This window comes from Nilaparvata lugens, chromosome 2 (assembly GCF_014356525.2).
Source record: "Nilaparvata lugens isolate BPH chromosome 2, ASM1435652v1, whole genome shotgun sequence".
NCBI lineage: Eukaryota > Metazoa > Arthropoda > Insecta > Hemiptera > Delphacidae > Nilaparvata > Nilaparvata lugens.
This window is the reverse complement of record NC_052505.1, coordinates 5779966-5799785: the sequence shown is the minus strand read 5'-3', so window position 1 is coordinate 5799785 and position 19820 is coordinate 5779966. Positions and strand designations below refer to the sequence as shown.

At 35.6% G+C, this 19820-nt stretch overlaps 1 protein-coding gene across 1 annotated transcript in view; it reads left to right on the top strand.

Annotated features, from left to right (window-relative positions):
* LOC111059210 (WD repeat and FYVE domain-containing protein 3) overlaps positions 1–19820 on the top strand; it is a 172814-nt gene that overhangs the window by 91488 nt on the left and 61506 nt on the right. Inside the window, exons 30-34 of the mRNA XM_039419973.1 lie at positions 83–264; positions 3737–3941; positions 6021–6202; positions 11144–11292; positions 15605–15791. Coding sequence (XP_039275907.1) covers positions 83–264; positions 3737–3941; positions 6021–6202; positions 11144–11292; positions 15605–15791 — 905 coding nt within the window. The remainder of the gene's footprint in view (positions 1–82; positions 265–3736; positions 3942–6020; positions 6203–11143; positions 11293–15604; positions 15792–19820) is intronic.

Below are 19820 nucleotides of genomic sequence, written 5' to 3'. Positions count from 1 at the left end.
ATCATCATTAGTTGAATAAGTTATAATTTTTAGAATTAAGTTCAAAATTCTACTCAAATTAAATATCCTTTGTTTGTCACAGGCTACCAACTGGGAGCAGCATTACCAAGGAATCGTGATTTCCGAAACGACGCCATAAATGTGCCTGGATTTCAACGTCTCGCCTACTTGCTACAGCAGCACATCGATATACCCGAAGTCTATTTTCTCCTGATGGCCCTGATGATGGGACAACCTGTCAAACTCCTACCCGCTGATCCCAAGGTAACAATCAAAATTAATCAGATTTGAATAGTGAAATGTTATTATTTAATGATTGAAACAATTAAGTGATTGATTTAATATTATTATTTGATGATTAAAGCTTATTTTTTACATTATCATGATAAAATTCATCAGTTTTGGAAAGTGAAAGGTCATTATTGAATTGATTCATTCCAAGAACAAGGAAGACTATGAACATTAAGCCCACTAATGTAGAGCAACGATTTTACGGACATCTGCTGGGTATGCAGGGTATTCTGAAAAAAGGTGCCCATAAGTCAGGGCGTGATTCCCCACATCAAAAGAAGAAAAAAAATTCTAATTAACATAGGTCCAAAAATGCTTGGTTACCAAGTTATACAGAGTGGAAGATTTCGTCTGAATTTCTTTGCCCCTACTGAAACGAAGCCCTACGAGTATTTGTGTCTGTTATGTACTATTTGGCGTACTTTATGTAAAATGAACTGAGAAATTGAATAAAACCGTTTCCAGACCTTCAGCTACAGTAATTTTTCAAGATATGTGACGAAATACGCGAAACTTGGTCCCGAAAAACAAGTTCCTCTAAAGTTTGAAGCAGATTTACTATGTTAAAGGAACAATCAACACAAAATATTTTTTTTACAGAACTTGTAGAAAATTTAATTTTGAAGACAAAGTTTAGAATAAGTCTGTAATAGACAAGCGCAAACTTGAAAAAATAATCCTCAATTACTTACAAAACACATAAAAAATAGAGAGCTTAAAAGATTTTGTCCATTTTTCATGCGTTTTGTATGTAATTAAGGATTATTTTTTTAAGGTTGTGTTTGGCTATTATAGACTTATTCTACATCTTTGTCTTCAAAATAAAATTTTTAACAAGTTCTGTTGAAAAAAAATATTATTATTAATATGTCCATTTTCGGACCTATGTTAATTAGAACATTTTTTTCTTCATTTCATGTGAGGAATCACGCCCTGACTTATGGGCACCTTTTTTCAGAACACTCTGTATAATGCAATTAAAGTCTAGAATTTCTTCATCCATCACTAACTGTGTTTCATGAAGCTTAACTCCATAATGACGTTTTGCTAAATATATTAGTTGTGGAAAATATTAAATATTTACTCACTGACTGAATTATGCTTTCGAATCGCATAGGATTTTATTGTCAACAGTCAGGCTCCAGTCAATGAGTAAATATTTTCATATTTTTCACAATTAATATAGTCTGCAAGTCGTCATTCTATAGTGAGGTCCACGTTATAATGGCAGTGAAGAAAGATAACAGAACAACGTTGCCGATCCTCAGTCTTGTCAATGCGTTCTATAGACGGTAGCTGATAACTTACAGGTTCATTGGTGTAATATCAACTGTTCATTCTCGATTAAAATAATCAATTATATTTTATTAAGCAAGAAATTAAATTGATAATTTCATAATGAATTCTCATAATTAAGATGAAATATTTGGTTAATTAATTATTAATTCTACATTGTTAATTGCAGATCTGGCAACAGAGCAAAGCATCAAAGAGATAACGCTATTTGTTGAAAGATAGACAGGGATAGCAATACCATTGCTAATCAAACACTGCCATTATAACGTGGACCTCACTGTAGTGTTGAAACTTAATATTATTTTGAAGCAGGGCTTCTCTAATTGATGATTGTGTTTTTCCACAGCTTGACCTATAGTGAGGTCCACTTTATAATGGCAGTGTTTGTTTAGCAATGGCATTACTATCCTTGTCTTTCATTCAACAAAGCTGATAGTGCTCTCTCTTTCTCGCTTTGCTCTGTTGCCTGATCGGCTTTTAACAATGTAGAATTAATCATTAATTCACAAAATATTTCATCTTTATTATGAAAATGCATTATTAAATTATTGAAAAATATAATTTCTTGCTTAATAAAATATAATTGATTATTTTAATCGAGAATGAACAGTTGATATTACATCAATAAACCTGTCAGCTACTGTCTATAGAAGGCATTGACTAGACAGTGAGGATCGGCAACGTTGTTCTCCTATCTTTCTCCAATCCCATTATAACATGGACCTTACTATATACAAAATTATTGACAGAGCGAAGTGAGGTCTAAGATTCAAGTCGACGGTTTGGCATTTCTCTTAATGTTTAAATGTTTATATGTTGCGCATTTACGGCGAAACGCGGTAATAGATTTTCATGAAATTTGACAGGTATGTTCCTTTTTTAATTGCGCGTCGACGTATATACAAGGTTTTTGGAAATTTTGCATTTCAAGTATAATATGAAATGAAAAAGGAGCCTCCTTCATACACCAATATTACCGTAAAAATCAGACTATAGAATTATTCATCATAAATCAGCTGCCAAGTGGACTGTAATACTACCCGTTCAAAAACATCGAACATCTTGAAAATGTATCTTTCCATCAACGTTAGTAGAAAGTTTACTACTAGTAGTTTTGTGAACAGTAGACCTCACGCAGTATTCTCATCCACAAGTACCAGATTGAAACTATAGACCTAATGGAAATACAGTAATAGACTGGCTTCTCCATACATCTGTGTTAATCACTTGTCAGCTGATTTATGATGAATAATTCTATAGTCTGATTTTTACTCTAATATTGGCGTATGAAGGAGGCTCCTTTTTCCTTTTATATTATCCTTGAAATGCAAAATTTCCAAAAACCTTGTATATACGTCGACGCGCAATTGAAAAAGGAACATTCCGGATGTGTTTGAAACGTAGGTAAAACGTTTGCAAACGTATGGTGAAAAAGTAGCAAATATCTAGAAAGTAAGATGCCTAAAGACAAATTAAATTCCAAAAAATCGAATAATACAAATATTAAAATTGAAACGACAAAATAACACGACTAAAAGTATAGAAAACCAACTTGATTCAAGCAGTGCCGTAGAACCGTGATGTGACGTCACTGGTCAGCGCAGACGGACAAAATGACGACATGATGTCTACGTAGTAGCGGAACGAGTAACAAGTGGAACCGTTCCAATAAATGCTTTGTCAGATTTTACACCAGTAAACAGTCACCCAGAACGTGGTGTACTACCATATCAATGACTTTTCATGATGATTTTTAATTATTTAAGAACATTGTTGACATTCTGAGCCTTTAGGCTAAACTTGGGGTCGCTGAGAACGAATCTGCAATCAGAATTTCTCTATCACGAAAAATAACGAAAAAATCCGCTGTTGATCTTCCGGCAACCGTTAACAGTCATCCTGCAATGCGGCCGAAACACTTCCAAGCCAGACACCCATCTCGAATGACAACGCCAAGCTGTGAGAAACCATCCTGCACTGCGGCGCTAGGTTAAGGGCCGGTTTCCGAGCTCGGGATTTAGCCAAGTTCTAGACTTTAAACAGCTGGAGTCAGAATATTGGCTTTAAAAGACGGGGCGTAGTCGATTTCAACCTTCAGCCTTTCAACTTTTTTATATTCTTCATTACCCATTGGGTCTAAGGCCTATAGCAGCAAAATTACACAGAAAAAACAGCAGAGCGACGACAAAACAGGCAACATCACGCATTGGTTGACGAGAGTGTGGATGGGTGGTTTGCCAGCGCTCGTCTTCACTGGCCTTCCCTCGACAAAAATCGGAGCGATGACAAGCAAAGGCCAATGAAGGCGAGCCCTGGAAAACCACCCATCCACACTCTGACGCTCGTCGTAATTTGTACGCATTGGGCCAGAGTGTGGATACGACATAAGAATGGCACAGTATGAGAGAATAAATAAGGAGAGCTCACATTTTACAATTCAATTGAAAGTGATAAGTAAAATCATTACATCATTCTTTTTTTGAAACTTTTATTCATCAAAATTTGGGAGAGATACAGTTTTGGGCTATGCCTGTTGTCTTCTCCCAATCATATAATATTGTAATAATGAGTTGTGATTGTCAATGGAATCAATGAATACAATATTCATTCATACAATAAGTACATTATGAAAATGATATTTATCTATATATATAAAAGCGAAATGGCACTCACTGACTGACTGACTGACTGACTGACTGACTGACTGACTGACTCACTCACTCACTCACTCGCAGAACTAAAAATCTACCGGACCAAAAACGTTCAAATTTGGTAGGTATGTTCAGTTGGCCCTTTAGAGGCGCACTAAGAAATCTTTTGGCAATATTTTAACTCTAAGGGTGGTTTTCAAGGGTTCGTCTTTTAGCATGTATATTCTTCTTATTCCAATCTCTTAATTATAATTGAAAAATGTCCATAGCATATGTTACCATAGAACTATAATCTAGAGAGAGTACCTCTTCGAAACAGTTGTTACTGGTAACTAAATTAATAATTTTGTCAGGTTGGCATAAAGTTGAGTTGACTTTGTTAGGTTGGCACCAAGTTGAAGATTGAAATGCATTTATCGCGGAAAAATTGATTGGGCACTGCTACTTCAATCCTGGGAATATTATATTACTAGCCGTAAGGCTCGCTTCGCTCGCCATATCCGTTTAGCCAGACGTTTAGTGTGGACCCCCAACTGGATCGTCCTAACATATGATAAAAATGCTCAAATGAAAAATGCAGGCGAGCGAAGCGAGCCTGCTGATCTCATTCTTGGACGATCCAGTCGGGGGTCCAGGGGGCAGAGCCCCCTGGCTAGACGGATATGGCGAGCGAAGCGAGCCTGACGGCTAGTTCTTAATATTCTTCAAATATTCAATCAAGTAGTCGCTCACTTGAGAATGGGAGATGTCTTGGTGGGGCTCAAATTTTACTATTCAATTCATATATTCTTTTTTGACCACCCGATATCATTGAAAGCGTCAGATAAGTTATATACTTGATCAAGTTATAAATTATTAGTTAATTAAGTTATATCTTAGTTGAATAAGTGTTAATTAATTATTAGAATTGAGTTAAAAATTCGATTCAAATGAAATATCCTTTATAAGCTCCACTTGGAAGACCAAGACGATATCCCAGTCGTAGCCTTTTTGCAGAGTTCCCAGTTTTAACAGTAAGACAACTTTACGTGAGAAATTTAAATCTAGCCATTAATAAGCAAAAACTCTCTTTGAAACTAAGGCTGGTCACACACCGATTAGTCAAGACAAAACTAGTCACGTTTAGTCACAATACTTCACATTGCTGCTTATGACACAACACACACTGATTATTCATTGCAATTAGACATGACTCCATAAGCAACTATGTGAAGTATTGTGACTAAACGTGACTAGTCTTTTCTTGACTAATCGGTGTGTGACCAGCCTAACATTCTGTCGTATAATTTCCGTTCATTATCTCATTACCGCATTCCTAGAATAAATTTAACAGTATGCCGCAGACAGTTCATATACTTGAGTAATAAATATTTTTCCAGACAAATTAATTTCAGATAGATTTAACAAATCAGATTTAACAAATCTTATAAAAGTATAGAGGGATGGATCAGAAGTAACAATGTTTTCCGCCTCATATACAGATAGAATCTGCTTTATTTAAAAACTTTTTCTTTGATATTATTTTCACTAAGCTACATTTTCTCAGATATTATATTAGTACAATTATTATTAATAATTATTACTATTATTTAAATAACATTTCCAATCATCATTTATGTTTAAGTTGAATTAAATGACATCTTTTGGTACTCGTTGCACTCAAACTTAGGTTTTGCTGGCAACGCCAGTTTTAACTGCAATTCTGTATAAGTATGAAGTATTTGTTTGATTGTTAACTTTATGACTGGTAAATAAATGATTTTGATTTGATTTTTGTCACAGGTTATCAACTGGGAGCAGCATTACCAAGGAATCGTGATTTCCGAAACGACGCCATAAATGTGCCCGGATTTCAACGTCTCGCCTATTTGCTACAGCAGCACATCGATATACCCGAAGTCTATTTCCTGCTGATGGCCCTGATGATGGGACAACCTGTCAAACTCCTACCCGCCGATCCTAAGGTATCAATCGAATTTATCAGATTTGAATAGTGAAATGTTATTATTTAATGATTGAAACAATTAAGTGATTGATTTAATATTATTATTTGATGATTAAAGCTTATTTTTTTACATTATCATGATAAAATTCATCAGTTTTGGAAAGTGAAAGGTCATTATTGAATTGATTCATTCCAAGAACAAGGAAGACTATGAACATTAAGCCCACTAATGTAGAGCAACGATTCTACGGACATCTGCTGGGTATGCAGGGTATTCTGAAAAAAGGTGCCCATAAGTCAGGGCGTGATTCCCCACATCAAAAGAAGAAAAAAAGTTCCAATTAACATAGGTCCAAAAATGCTTGGTTACCAAGTTATGCAGGATGAAAGATTTCGTCTGAATTTCTGTGCCCCTGCTGAAACAAAGCCCTACGGGTATTTGCTGGCTGTTAATTAAGATGTACAATTTAGCGTACTTTATGTAAAATGAACTGAAAAATTGAATAAAACCATTTCCAGACCTTTAGCTACAGTAATTTTCAAGATATGTGACGAAATACGCAAAACTTGGTCCCGAAAAACAAGCTCCTCTAAAGTTTGAAGCAGATTTACTATGTTGAATGTACAATTAACACAACATATTTTTTTACAGAACTTGTAGAAAATTAAATTTCGAAGACAAAGTTGTAGAATAAGTATGTAATAGACAAGCGCAACCTTGAAAAAAATAATCCTCAATTACATACAAAACGCATAAAAAATGAAGAGCTTAACAGATTTCGTCTATTTTTCATGCGTTTTGTATGTAATTAAGGATTATTTTTTAAGGTTGTGTTTGGCTATTATAGACTTATTCTACATCTTTGTCTTCAAAATAAAATTTCTGTAAAAAAAATTTTATTTTTTTATTATTAATTTATGTCAATTTTCGGACCTATGTTAATTAGAACTTTTTTACTTTCCTTGCCCTATTACCATAGGTAAGGAAAGTATTGCTTTCCAAAAAAAATTAAGGTACCCCAATTTCAAGTTTTCTATACGTTTCAAGGTCCCCTGAGTCCAAAAACATGATTTTTGGGTATTGGTCTGTGTGTGTGTATGTGTGTGTGTGTGTGTTGTGTGTGTGTGTGTGTGTGTGTGTGTGTGTGTGTGTATGTGTGTATGTCTGTGAACACGATAACTCCATTCCTAATTAACCGATTGACTTGAAATTTTAAACTTAAGGTCCTTATACCATGAGGACCCGACAATAAGAAATTCAATAAAATTCAATTCAAGATGGCGGAAAAAATGGCGGATAATTACTAAAAAACCATGTTTTTCACGTTTTTCTCGAAAATGGCTCTAACGATTTTCTTCAAATTCATACCATGGATAGCTATTTATAAGCCCTATCAACTGAAATGAGTCTCATTTCAGGGAAAATTTCAGGAGCTCCGTAATATTATTGAGAAAAATGGCGGATAATGACTAAAAACCATGTTTTTCACGGTTTTCTCGAAAACGGCTCCAACGATTTTCTTCAAATTTATACCATAGATAGCTAGCTATTCATAAGCCCTATCAACTGGCATGAGTCTCATTTCTGGGAAAATTTCAGGAGCTCCGTAATATTCTTGAGAAAGATGGCGGATAATGACTGAAAAGCCATGTTTTTCACGGTTTTCTCGAAAACGGCTCTAACGATTTTCTTCAAATTTATACCATGGATAGCTATTTATAAGCCCTATCAACTGACATGAGTCTCATTTCTGTGAAAATTGCAGGAGCTCCGTAATATTCTTGAGAAAAATGACAGTTACTAAAAAACCATGTTTTTCACGATTTTCTCAAAAACGGCTCTAACGATTTTTTTCAAATCCATACCCTGTATAGTTATTTATTAGCTCTATCAACTGACATGAGTCTTTTTCCTGGGGTACTAATGGGGGGTCCACCCAATCCTTGAGAAATGGACTTTGCAACCTCCTTCTCGTGCATGAGGTAGGTAGGAACACGGTTTTTACTTTTTCTTCTTCCATATACCGTGGGTAGGTAGAGCAGTTTATAAAAAGAACACAGTCATAGTCAAGATATTTCATCTGTAGAACAGCTGTTTTGACGAATTTAAAAAAAAAAACAACGAATTTCACAATATTTACATAAAGGAAAAAGTACTCTGAAAACAATTGTATATACACATATACAGTAGTCTGATCGTAGTTGCAAATATGTTGCCGTCAATCGTCATTATGTTTTTCTCCTAAATTATTCTCGTTTGATATTGAGGCTTAGGTTTATTTAGCGAACTATATTGGAAATTTTAAGGTGGGGTTATAAAAAGGCACTTTGTTCCGTGGATGTTTTTTTTACAAGAGAAATATTTGATCAAAATAAGGGGAAAGGTTTTTAAGCGAAAATAGATGTAAAATTTTAAATAGTTCAATGAGCAAGGAAAGTTGTGTGAGTGTACCACACCAGATTTTTCTTCTTTTGATGTGAGGAATCACGCCCTGACTTATGGGCACCTTTTTACAGAACACTCTGTATCATGCAATTAAAGTCTAGAATTTCTTCATCCATCACTAACTGTGTTTCATGAAGCTTAACTCCATAATGACGTTTTGCTAAATATATTAGTTGTGGAAAATATGAAATATTTACTCACTGACTGAATTATGCTTTCGAATCGCATAGGATTTTATTGTCAACAGTCAGGCTCCAGTCAATGAGTAAATATTTCATATTTTTCACAATTAATATAGTCTGCAAGTCGTCATTCTATAGTGAGGTCCACGTTATAATGGCAGTGAAGAAAGATAACAGAACAACGTTGCTGATCCTCAGTATTATCAATGCCATCTATAGACGGTAGCTGATAACTTACAGTTTATTGTTGTAATATCAACTGTTCATTCTCGTTTAAAATAATCAATTATATTTTATTAAAGCAATAAATTATATTTTTCAATAATTTCATAATTAAGATGATATATTTGGTTAATTGATTATTAATTCTACATTGTTAAAAGACGATATGGCAACAGAGCAAAGCAACAAAGAGATAGCGCTATTTTTTGTTGAAAGATAGACAGGGATAGCAGTACCATTGCTAATCAAACACTGCCATTATAACGTGGACCTCACTATAGTGTTGAAACTTAATATTATTTTGAAGCAGGGCTTCTCTAATTGATGATTGTGTTTTTCCACAGCTGGACCTACAGTGAGGTCCACTTTATAATGGCAGTGTTTGTTTAGCAATTGTATTGCTATCCTTGTCTTTTATTCAACAAAACGGATAGCGCTATCTCTCTCGCTTTGCTCTGTTTCCTCGGCTTTTAACAATGTAGAATTAATCATTAATTAACAAAATATTTCATCTTTATTATGAAAACTCATTATTAAATTATTGAAATATATAATTTCTTGCTTAATAAAATATATTTGATTATTTCAAGCGAGAATGAACAGTTGATATTACATCAATAAACCTGTCAGCTACCGTCTATAGAAGGCATTGACTAGACAGTGAGGATCGGCAACGTTGTTCTCCTATCTTTCTCCAATGCCATTATAACATGGACCTTACTATAGAAAAAATTATTGACCGAGCGAAGTGAGGTCTAAGATTGAAGTCGACGGTTTGGCATTTCTCTTAATGTTTATATGTTGCGCATTTATGCGGCGAAACGCGGTAATAGATTTTCATGAAATTTGACAGGTATGTTCCTTTTTTAATTGCGCGTCGACGTATATACAAGGTTTTTGGAAATTTTGCATTTCAAGTATAATATAAAAGGAAAAAGGAGCCTCCTTCATACACCAATATTACCGTAAAAATCAGACTATAGAATTATTCATCATAAATCAGCTGTCAAGTGGACTGTAATACTACCCGTTCAAAAACATCGAACATCTTGAAAATGTATCTTTCCATCAACGTTAGTAGAAAGTTTACTACTAGTAGTTCTGTGAACAGTAGACCTCACGCAGTATTCTCATCCACAAGTACCAGATTGAAACTATAGACCTAATGGAAATACAGTAATAGACTGGCTTCTCCATACATCTGTGTAATCACTTGTCAGCTGATTTATGATGAATAATTCTATAGTCTGATCTTCACTCTAATATTGGCGTTTGAAGGAGGCTCCTTTTTCCTTTTATATTATCCTTGAAATGCAAAATTTCCAAAAACCTTGTATATACGTCGACGCGCAATTGAAAAAGGAACATTCCTGTCAAATTTCATGAAAATCTATTACCGTGTTTCGCTGTAAATGCGCAGCATATAAACATTTGAACATTAAGAGAAATGTCAAACCGTCGACTTGAATCTCAGACCTCACTTCGCTCGGTCAATAATACTACCCGTTCAAAAACATAGAACATCTTGAAAATTGTATCTTTCCATCAACGTTGTAGACAGATGCAGCCAGACTTGATAACAGTGCTCACACTCACATTCCGGGACGACATGTCACGGTACGATAGGACAGAAAGCTCTATGTTTATTTAGGATTTTTTCTAGACATTTTTAATTGATAAATTATTTATTATTTTTTGAGAAAACATATCAACAGGTCAATGTAACTTACTGAGCGTGAGGTCTACTGTTCACAGAACTACTAGTTTAAGATTTGTTGGAGACTATCATGGAAAGTGGAAGCATACAATGCTTCTGGACATCTTAAGCTATTTCATCACTTTGCTCCAGTTCTGTATTGAAGCAAGGTTACTTCAATTGATGATAGAAGTGAGACAATACAATACACAATAACACAAAAGACAAACACAATAACACATTGTGTTTTCCACAGACCAAGGCAAAGTTTAAGATAATATTTAAGACTTGTTGATTCCATCAAGGAAAGTGAAAGCATACAATGTTTCTGGACGTGTTAAACTATTTCATCGCTTTTCTCTAGTGTCATTTTGAAGCAAGGCTACCTCCAATTGATGGTTGTGTTTTCCTCAGCTGGACTTGGACAATGTGTGGAGTTTCATGTTTGGCGTGCCCGCCTCGCAGTCGGTTACCGCCATGTCTGGACGTGTCAACTTGTGTCCCGAGGCCGTAATTGTCCTTCTGGCCATGGTTCGAACCATGCTCAACCAGGAGACTAAAAGGCAATCACATATCATCAATAAGTTATTGTTCTTCTGTCTGCCATATGTCATACTCCCACGATTCCATTCAAATTCCACATATACTCCACCATTCCATTCCGATTGCACATATTTTCTCCATACCATTCCAATTCCACATATCTCCACCTTTTCATTCAAATTCATTTTCTCCAATAGCGCAATAGAGAAAAGATACGTTTTGTGTAGTTGAGAAGTTGATATTGTGGTAATTATTCATATTGAATGAAAAAGACTAAGAAATTGTCAAAAAACCACAGATTTATTGATACTTAGAGAGACCGGTTTCGGTTATTACACCATTGTCAATCTCTGATAAACATTGACATCTGGTTTATCAGAGATTGACATTGGTGTAATAAACGAAACCGTTCTCTCTAAGTATCAATAAATCTGTGGTTTTTTGACAATTTCTTAGTCTTTTTTATTTAAAGAGAAAAGATAGCATAAGAAGATATCCCATGGAATTTTATTTTTTATTTATTACACAATTTTCACATGAAATCTCGTGATAGAGCAAAGCTCTAGTGATATATGAAACGTCAACTCAATATAAATGGAAACAATGAAGAATGAATAGATAGAAGAATGAATAAGTAGAAACAATGAATGAATAGATAAATGGATGATACATTTTAGGATATTTATAGCATTAAGTTTCAGTGTAGGGTTTTTCAAAAAATTTCTCAATTCTATATGGGCAAATATTCAAGAGACTATATTCAAGGCTTTCTCTGAAACGATCATGGTAGCACTGTCTTGAATTATATGTGGCGCAAAGCATTGAAAAATTTTATCCCCATGTAATATGGGCCTTTCTCAAGTAATGTGAGTCTATGATTGTGTAGATAAGACCTCTAAAACGTGTACTATACACTTGTGTCACCCGTCCCTAACCAAAAAGATTTCTATTCCTAAAAACAAAAGAACCAGTTCTAATATATGAATAGCCGGTGCAGTAAGAAGGTTATGTTCCTTAAATAAGCGTCTACAGGAACTTCTATTAGAAAGGCCAAAAACTCTTCTTAAAGCTTTCTCTTGTAACCTGAAAACAGCCTCAAATAGGTCATGAATAGCCTCTTGAATAGGTCATCTATGTTCCAAGTTTCAAGCCAATTTTTTGTTAACTCATGCCGATTACTGTCGAATACATCACTGTTTTGGCCGGGGGATAGTTTAAGAACGGCACAGTATGAGAGACTAACAGTGTCGCATAGTTTCACCAAAAAGGACTATCTGGAATATTGGCTTGTGTAGCTAGTGAAATTTGGAACATAATCGCACTATACCATGGGATATCTTCGTATGCTATATTTTATCTATGGTTCTATCCTACTAGGGCCCTATTGCATGATAAAATAGCTACTAGTTTACGCTCAGTTTTTTACACTTCTATAATTCCATTCTAATTCCACACATTTTTACCATGACATTCTAATTCATTTCTCCAAAAGCACGTTCTATTCCACCAGGTCCCTGTTGCATGATAAAATACAAGTTAATAGTTTAATACTGAACTATTCTAACAACCAGCTGTCTGCTGGCATTGAATATATTCATTATTGGTCTGTCAGACAGAGTTCTATTCCACTTTCTTGTATTTTCACAATTCCATTCCAATTTCCACTCCTCATACGATGTTCCATCTTTCCTGAATGATCCAATTCTATATATATTTTATATCTATCTATATTATGTCATAAAGATATGTTGATATCTATTTTCTATATTTTTTTCTCTATCTAAATCTTCTTTCAGATAAGAACATCATTTTGAGTTCCAACATAGAATAAGCATACATTCCTCTATATTTTCACCTAAAGTCTTTACATTCACAATTTGGAATTAACCTTCTCCCTCATTCTGAAGGTAGAGGGCTAGGCCAAAATATATGAAGATGAACTTACTACAAATAAGTTAGTAAATTGTGAATGACAATCTTAAGTTTTGACAATGTCAACGCCATAGCTGGGTTCTCAACAGTAGGGATAAACAGTCCCACACAAGGTGGGCGACTGAGCTTGTGTAGATGCATTCTATCAACTGGGAAGAAAAAATATTTTATTTCTAAGAGTGACCACTAACGATAGGACAAGTGTGTTGAACATGTGTGTGCACACATGCTCGTCATGCAAGTTGTGTAATCAGCGATAGTCTTCGAACAAAAAACAGCTGTTTGCCAGCAGCTTTCAACATGAAATAAACAACCAATAACAATAAATAAAGCACTTGTAAATTACAAATTATAATGATACAATAGTTATTTGTATATCTAGAGTGAAAAGTACGACTTTTTCTCCCTGTGGGAAAAAGTTTGAAGCCCGAGGCGAAGCCGAGGGCAGCAATTTTCCTGAGGGAGAAAAAGTATTTTTCGCTCGTGATGTACACAACATTTTTCCTCCATCTACATTTTTTATAGAAACTGCAAATAAAATCATTCTAATAACTTACAATGATTCCTAACAACATAACCTAAATCTAAAACCTAAAAACCGGTCGTCTGATTGGCACTGCCGATTGCGCTATCTATCGGCAAAAGTTGTAACAATTATATCAGCTGAGCAGCTACCAAAAATGGCTGACTACAGATCACGCGGTTCAGATTTGAATTGCAGATCAAAAATATTTGTTGGCTGGTATTTTGAATAGAATAAAATATTTTAAAAATTGTATAAATTTTTATTGTCTACTAATATTAAGAATATAATAATTATCATACAAACATATATTTCATGAGTTGATCAAATTTCTGGTTGTGGTATTGAATTCAGTTGACTCAATGACAGACACCTCTATTATGCTTTCTCATCTGAGCTTAGACCTTCTAACCTATTACAATGTAAGTTTCAAAATAGAGATGCTCCCCATGTTATATAAATGGAGTCACTTTTACTCCCTAGGGAGTTGTTCTGTTTTTTACTACCGAGAGCGAAAAAGTGACACTTTAGTATTAGGTTTCAGGGAGTAAAGTAAGTACTTTAGACAGTAGGTGGAGGAAAAAATAATTTAACCTCAAATAACTAAGAAAGAGCAGCGAAGAAAGAATAAGTAATAAAAAATTGAAGATGCAAGATCTAAACTCAAAAAATGTTGTTTGAAGTCTTTCGCTGTGATGACACAACACTGTATGACGACATGTGTGTACAAATTTGATCAAAACTCTTGTCTAGTTGTTGGTGGCCTGCCTAAAGCCTGGTTTTCACTAGTGGAGTTAGTGGTCGAGTAACTGGCATACTAACTACTCTACTTACTTGGTCAAGAAACTGTTTTCATTACAATTGAGAATAGTAGGTAAAGTGTGTTGTCTAGTGAACAGAACTAACCTTAAAATGTCAATACGGAACATTCATTATCGCCGTTCAGCCACAAAAGGTTTACAAAAAGCATTGATATATGCGGCTGATCTTTTGCTTGCAGAGATAACTACGGCTATTAAAGAAGAAGTACTTACTTTACTTTCGCTGGCTCTACAGTCCGGTGTGGACCTTGGCCTTCCTCACGATTTGCCTCCATAATACTCTGTCTTCTGCCTTTCTCCTCCATGACCGCACTCCCATGATATGCAAGTCCTCCTCCACATCCCGTAGCCACCTCTTCCTTGGTCTTCCACGCTTTCTAATCCCCATCATTTGTGCGTTCATCAAGTTGTTGGGAAACCTGTCTATTTCCCATTCTTGTCACGTGACCAAGCCACCTTATTCTTTGCGCTTTAATGAAACGCACAATATCTTCTTCATTCAGAAACACGTTCACCTCTGCGTTACTCCTTGTTCGCCAACTGTCCGCTGTTCTCACTGGTCCCAAAACTCTTCTCATAATCTTCCTTTCGAAGATGCGCAGCGCATTTATTCCTTTAACATTTGAAGAAGAAGAAAATGAAATTAGACTCTACTCTACTAGCTCGAGACTGTTTTTAATTAGCATAGTAGTGGTAGAGTAGAGTGAGAAGCGGTGGTGTGGGAAGGTAGGTGGTAGAGTACTACCCCACTCTACTCTACTAAAAAACTAGTACTCTACCAAGACTCAACTCTACCATGAACATTTTCATTGGGAGAGTTCACAAGATAGTTGGTACTTGCCCAGGGAACTCTACCACTAACTCTACTAATAAAAAACCAGGCCTTATAGTAGCCTATTTCTAAAGAATTTCTCTACTAATGAAAACCAGCATTTTATCAGTGAAAACTATATATATAAAAATATAGCATTTTTTGGTTTTTCATTAGCTTATTGAAATATATTTTGCATGGGATAATATGAATAATAACATTATTTTCTGCAATTTTCTACTCAGTCCTGACAGTCTACCGGAATGGCTGAGAGATTACCCGGTGACCATCATTCAGTTTCTGTTCTTCTTGTACCACAACATGGGTGATCTGATGCCGATTCTGATGGGTGGAGACGTTCTGGGAGCACTGGCTGGCACATTGTTCCCGCGACCTATCGTACAAAGTCAGGCATCCACTCCTGCCGATGATGTAAGTTCTAATAGATTTATCAATTTTATCAACAATTTTAATGCACAACTGACTATCTCACTCTTTCTATATTTTCTGGAGTACTGATGGTACGTTGAAGTCCAATTCTGGGTTTAGCGACACTTCCACACTCCTGAAATGAGTTAACCTACGACAGAATCGAATTATGGCCAGGAACAAGTCTGTGGGGAGGAATTTCAAATCGAGCGCGGAAGGTGATAGATAGATAGATAGATTTTATTTTACAATCGTTACTAGGCTTGTCGCCTATGGTAACATGGTTACAAAATTACAGTTTTACAAATCATCTTAAATGATAACACGGCACTAATGGTGATCGACCATTAGAAAAGAAGCTTTCAACTGCGAACGCCCGCTGCTCTCTAGACCAAAGCATGATGGCTATTCACTTGAGGGAAGATAAATTTGAGAACTTCCCCCTCCAGATGCACCCCTTCCTTCCCCTCTACACGACCAATTTAACGCACGGGATTTTTTTCAAATAAGTAAGTTTCTCTGGCGCACCTTGTATAACTGGAAATAGAGGCGTGGCAATCGATTACTGTCAACCTGTTAGCGCACTTCGACAGAAGTCCACCATGCGGACTCCGGCTTCCCATGTCAGATGTCCTAAACCCAACTGCACTATTTTTCGTAAAACGTTCATTTTCCTGGCACCTAGATTTTATAATGCTTTGCCACTTGAGGCTAAGAAGGCCATTGCTGCATGTAATTGTGGAAATAAGATTAAGAGATTAATTAAAATTTGGCTTTTTCCTACAGTTACGTTGAAAAGTGGCCATTGCTGCACTGATTACAGAACGCAAAGAATCACTTTTCCGCTCTAGTGCGGGAAAAATTTTTCTGCACTCCAGATTTGCAACATGGCAACACAAAATACTTAGTAGGTTATATGGAGCAACAGTGCAGCAAAATCAAAATGAAGTTGGTAACAGTGACTGCTGTGGCTGCTATAGTAAGCAGAGGTGCAACGAAGCACAACGCGCTAATTATTACATTATATATTATAACCAAGGACAACATTTTTATTCAATTTGACAATAAATTAAGGTTTTTTATCAATAATAAAATTACACAGAAAAACATTTGATGCATTTCAGGCAATTTTACCCATAATTACCCACTTTTGATATTCAATGGTAACTGTAGGAAAAACTTAATGTGAAATACGTGCGCAAAGTTCCTCTGCTGCACTCAAGAAACCATTCTTGAGTAAACGTTTCTTTCGGTGCAGCAAACTGTCACTTTGCGCACTAGTTGCACAAATAACTATTGTCGCTCACTCCCGAACCTTTAGAGTTTTTGTTCCTAATTATTGTTTGATCTGTCTATATTTCTTTCCATTCTGTTAAATTTGCATCCTGTTATCTTGCTTTATTTTTTCTCATCTTTTTTGGATCTTTCTTGCTTTTCTTACCGTTTTTGGTTAACATAAATCAATAAATTAATCTCTGTTTTTTATGTTTTTTTGATTTTCTCCAATTTGCATCATCTCTCATTAATAATAATAATATAGCTTCATTTACATTCTTGAAAGAACAAGAGCCTCTCTCATGAGGTATATATGTGGTTGGCAACGAATAAATATTTCACATTAATTTACCAGGGCTATCCAGAATGTAGATTACGTTTTAAAATAAAAAATAAACAAAGTATAGGAAACTAATTTCATTATATACAAATGAAAGCCACATTCAAATACTACTTTTCTACATAGTCACCATGCAAATTAAGGCATTTATCATAGCGATGTACGAGCTTGGAAATTCCTTCGTCGAAAAATTCCGTCGCCAGCGCCTTCAACCAATTCGTTACCTCTTCTTGCAGCTGTGCGTCGTCATCAACGCTGCATAGCCACCTAAACTTCGCGAAATTTGTGGAAAACTCAAAAAAAGTTCTGTTATCTTGACCTTTCGATTTTCACGAACTTTAGCATCGACTTTTTCTACAAGTTCAGTAGTCACTATGCTGGGTCTCTAACTTCCATCTTCGTTGTGAACATTGGTTTGGTCATTTTTGAATCTTATGACCCGCTGACGCACTCCACCTTCAGTGATAATGTTGTCCCCATACACTTGGGGAAGCTGCTAATAGATTTCCATCAGTTTACAGTTTTTTGCAGTTAGAAACCTTATTACTGCATGCAGCTTGCAGCTCGCGGGATTTTCAATTACCGCAGACATTTCAACCCGTCACAATATCTTGAAGGAGTACAGCACGAACCTTTCACTAGCACGGCTAGATGCCATCTAAGCTGCGCAACCACAGAATAGGTACAGAATGGAAACTTGTAATCAATCGCCTATCTAACCAATGCTTTTTACATTACGCCAATACTAAACACGTCACGTGACCTTGGGAAGTTCCAATCCTGGTCTTCTGATTGGCTCGTGGCAGTGAATGAGATCAATTGATCCGGATCATTAAAGTGATCCGAACCTACCATCAATACTATTACAATGCGGCGCTTCCTAACAAGATGGCGGATTTTGGCGTCAGGGTACTAGCCAAGTTTCCATACTGTATGTATACTGTGGCGCAACGCTCTGACCCCAAGATGGCCGCGCTAGCCCCGTTCCTAGCAGACACAGACGAAAACGTAATCTCCTTTCTGGATAACCCACGTATATTATAACATTATTCAATTTGTCTCAGTCTGTCAATAAGTTTTGCACATCTTCCCCCGTCTCTAGCTTCAGTTAACCCCAAATCTCCAACTCGTTGGAAAAAAAATTCATCCGTTCACCAGAGTGCTGGATGCGTGATGCCTCTGGTCCTGTCCCGTGGTATCCATTCCCTGTATGTCTTCGCCCAACTGTCAGCCTCCATCCTTGTCACGTGACCGGCCCATCTGCAATTGATTAGATGAGCTCCTCGCTGCAGAAACTTCACATTACTCATTTTTAAAATGTCCGTGTTCATAACTCTGGTATCCATTTTCTGTTGCAGTCGAAGTCCGAGTATAATTCTTGCCGTTTAAATTTTTCTGAAAATTCGAACATGTTTCCCATGTGTTTCCCATATTATTGTTATTATTTTTTGACGTGCTCATACAATGTGAAGTTGTTCTGGCAATAAAGAATCTTGAATCTTGAATCCGTGGCTGCTATGACTCCTCTACAATCCTCTCTTCTTGTAGCTCTCCTATTCTCTCTGTCTTCCTCTACAGTTAATTAATCCAATTAATTACTAATTTCTCATTTTGATTACAGCCCAAAAATGTATATCTCTCATTTCTTCTTTTCTCTTTTTTCAGTCCATTCTATTACTGTAGTAAAATAGTGTGTTAGACTCCCTCCAGCGGTCCGTAAGTTGCATCTTACGTGCTGGATTGTATTTTTCTTAATAAGTTACATTAAATTTGGTTTGTGATTCATTACTATGCATTTCTGTATATTATAAACTTGTTTGTTTGTTTTTGATGTCCATCTATTCTACATTTCCTTGTGTTTATTGAGAATAAAACTTCATCCATTTACCCCGACACATATTATTGTAGTGGGGTATCATAATTAGGACTAAGTTTAGTATTAGTATCAACTTTTGTATGTATAGTATAATAATAATGTATATGTTTTGTCAATAAACTCCTCTGGTTGCAATTCATTGCCAATCAGAGAAATTATTATTATTATTATTACTTTCCTATTATTATTACTATTATTACTTTATTATTATTATTAATTTTTATTATTATTATTATTACCATAGGTAAGGAAAGTATTGCTTTCCAAAAAAAATTAAGGTACCCCAATTTCAAGTTTTCTATACGTTTAAAGGTCACCTTAGTCCAAAAACATGATTTTTGGGTGTTGGTCTGTGTGTATGTCTGTGAACACGATAACTCCATTCCTAATCAACCGATTGACTTGAAATTTTAAACTTAAGGTCCTTATACCATGAGGATCCGACAATAATAAATTCAATAAAATTGAATTCAAAATGGCGGATAATTACTAAAAAACATGTTTTTCATGGTTTTCTCGAAAACGGCTCTAACGATTTTCT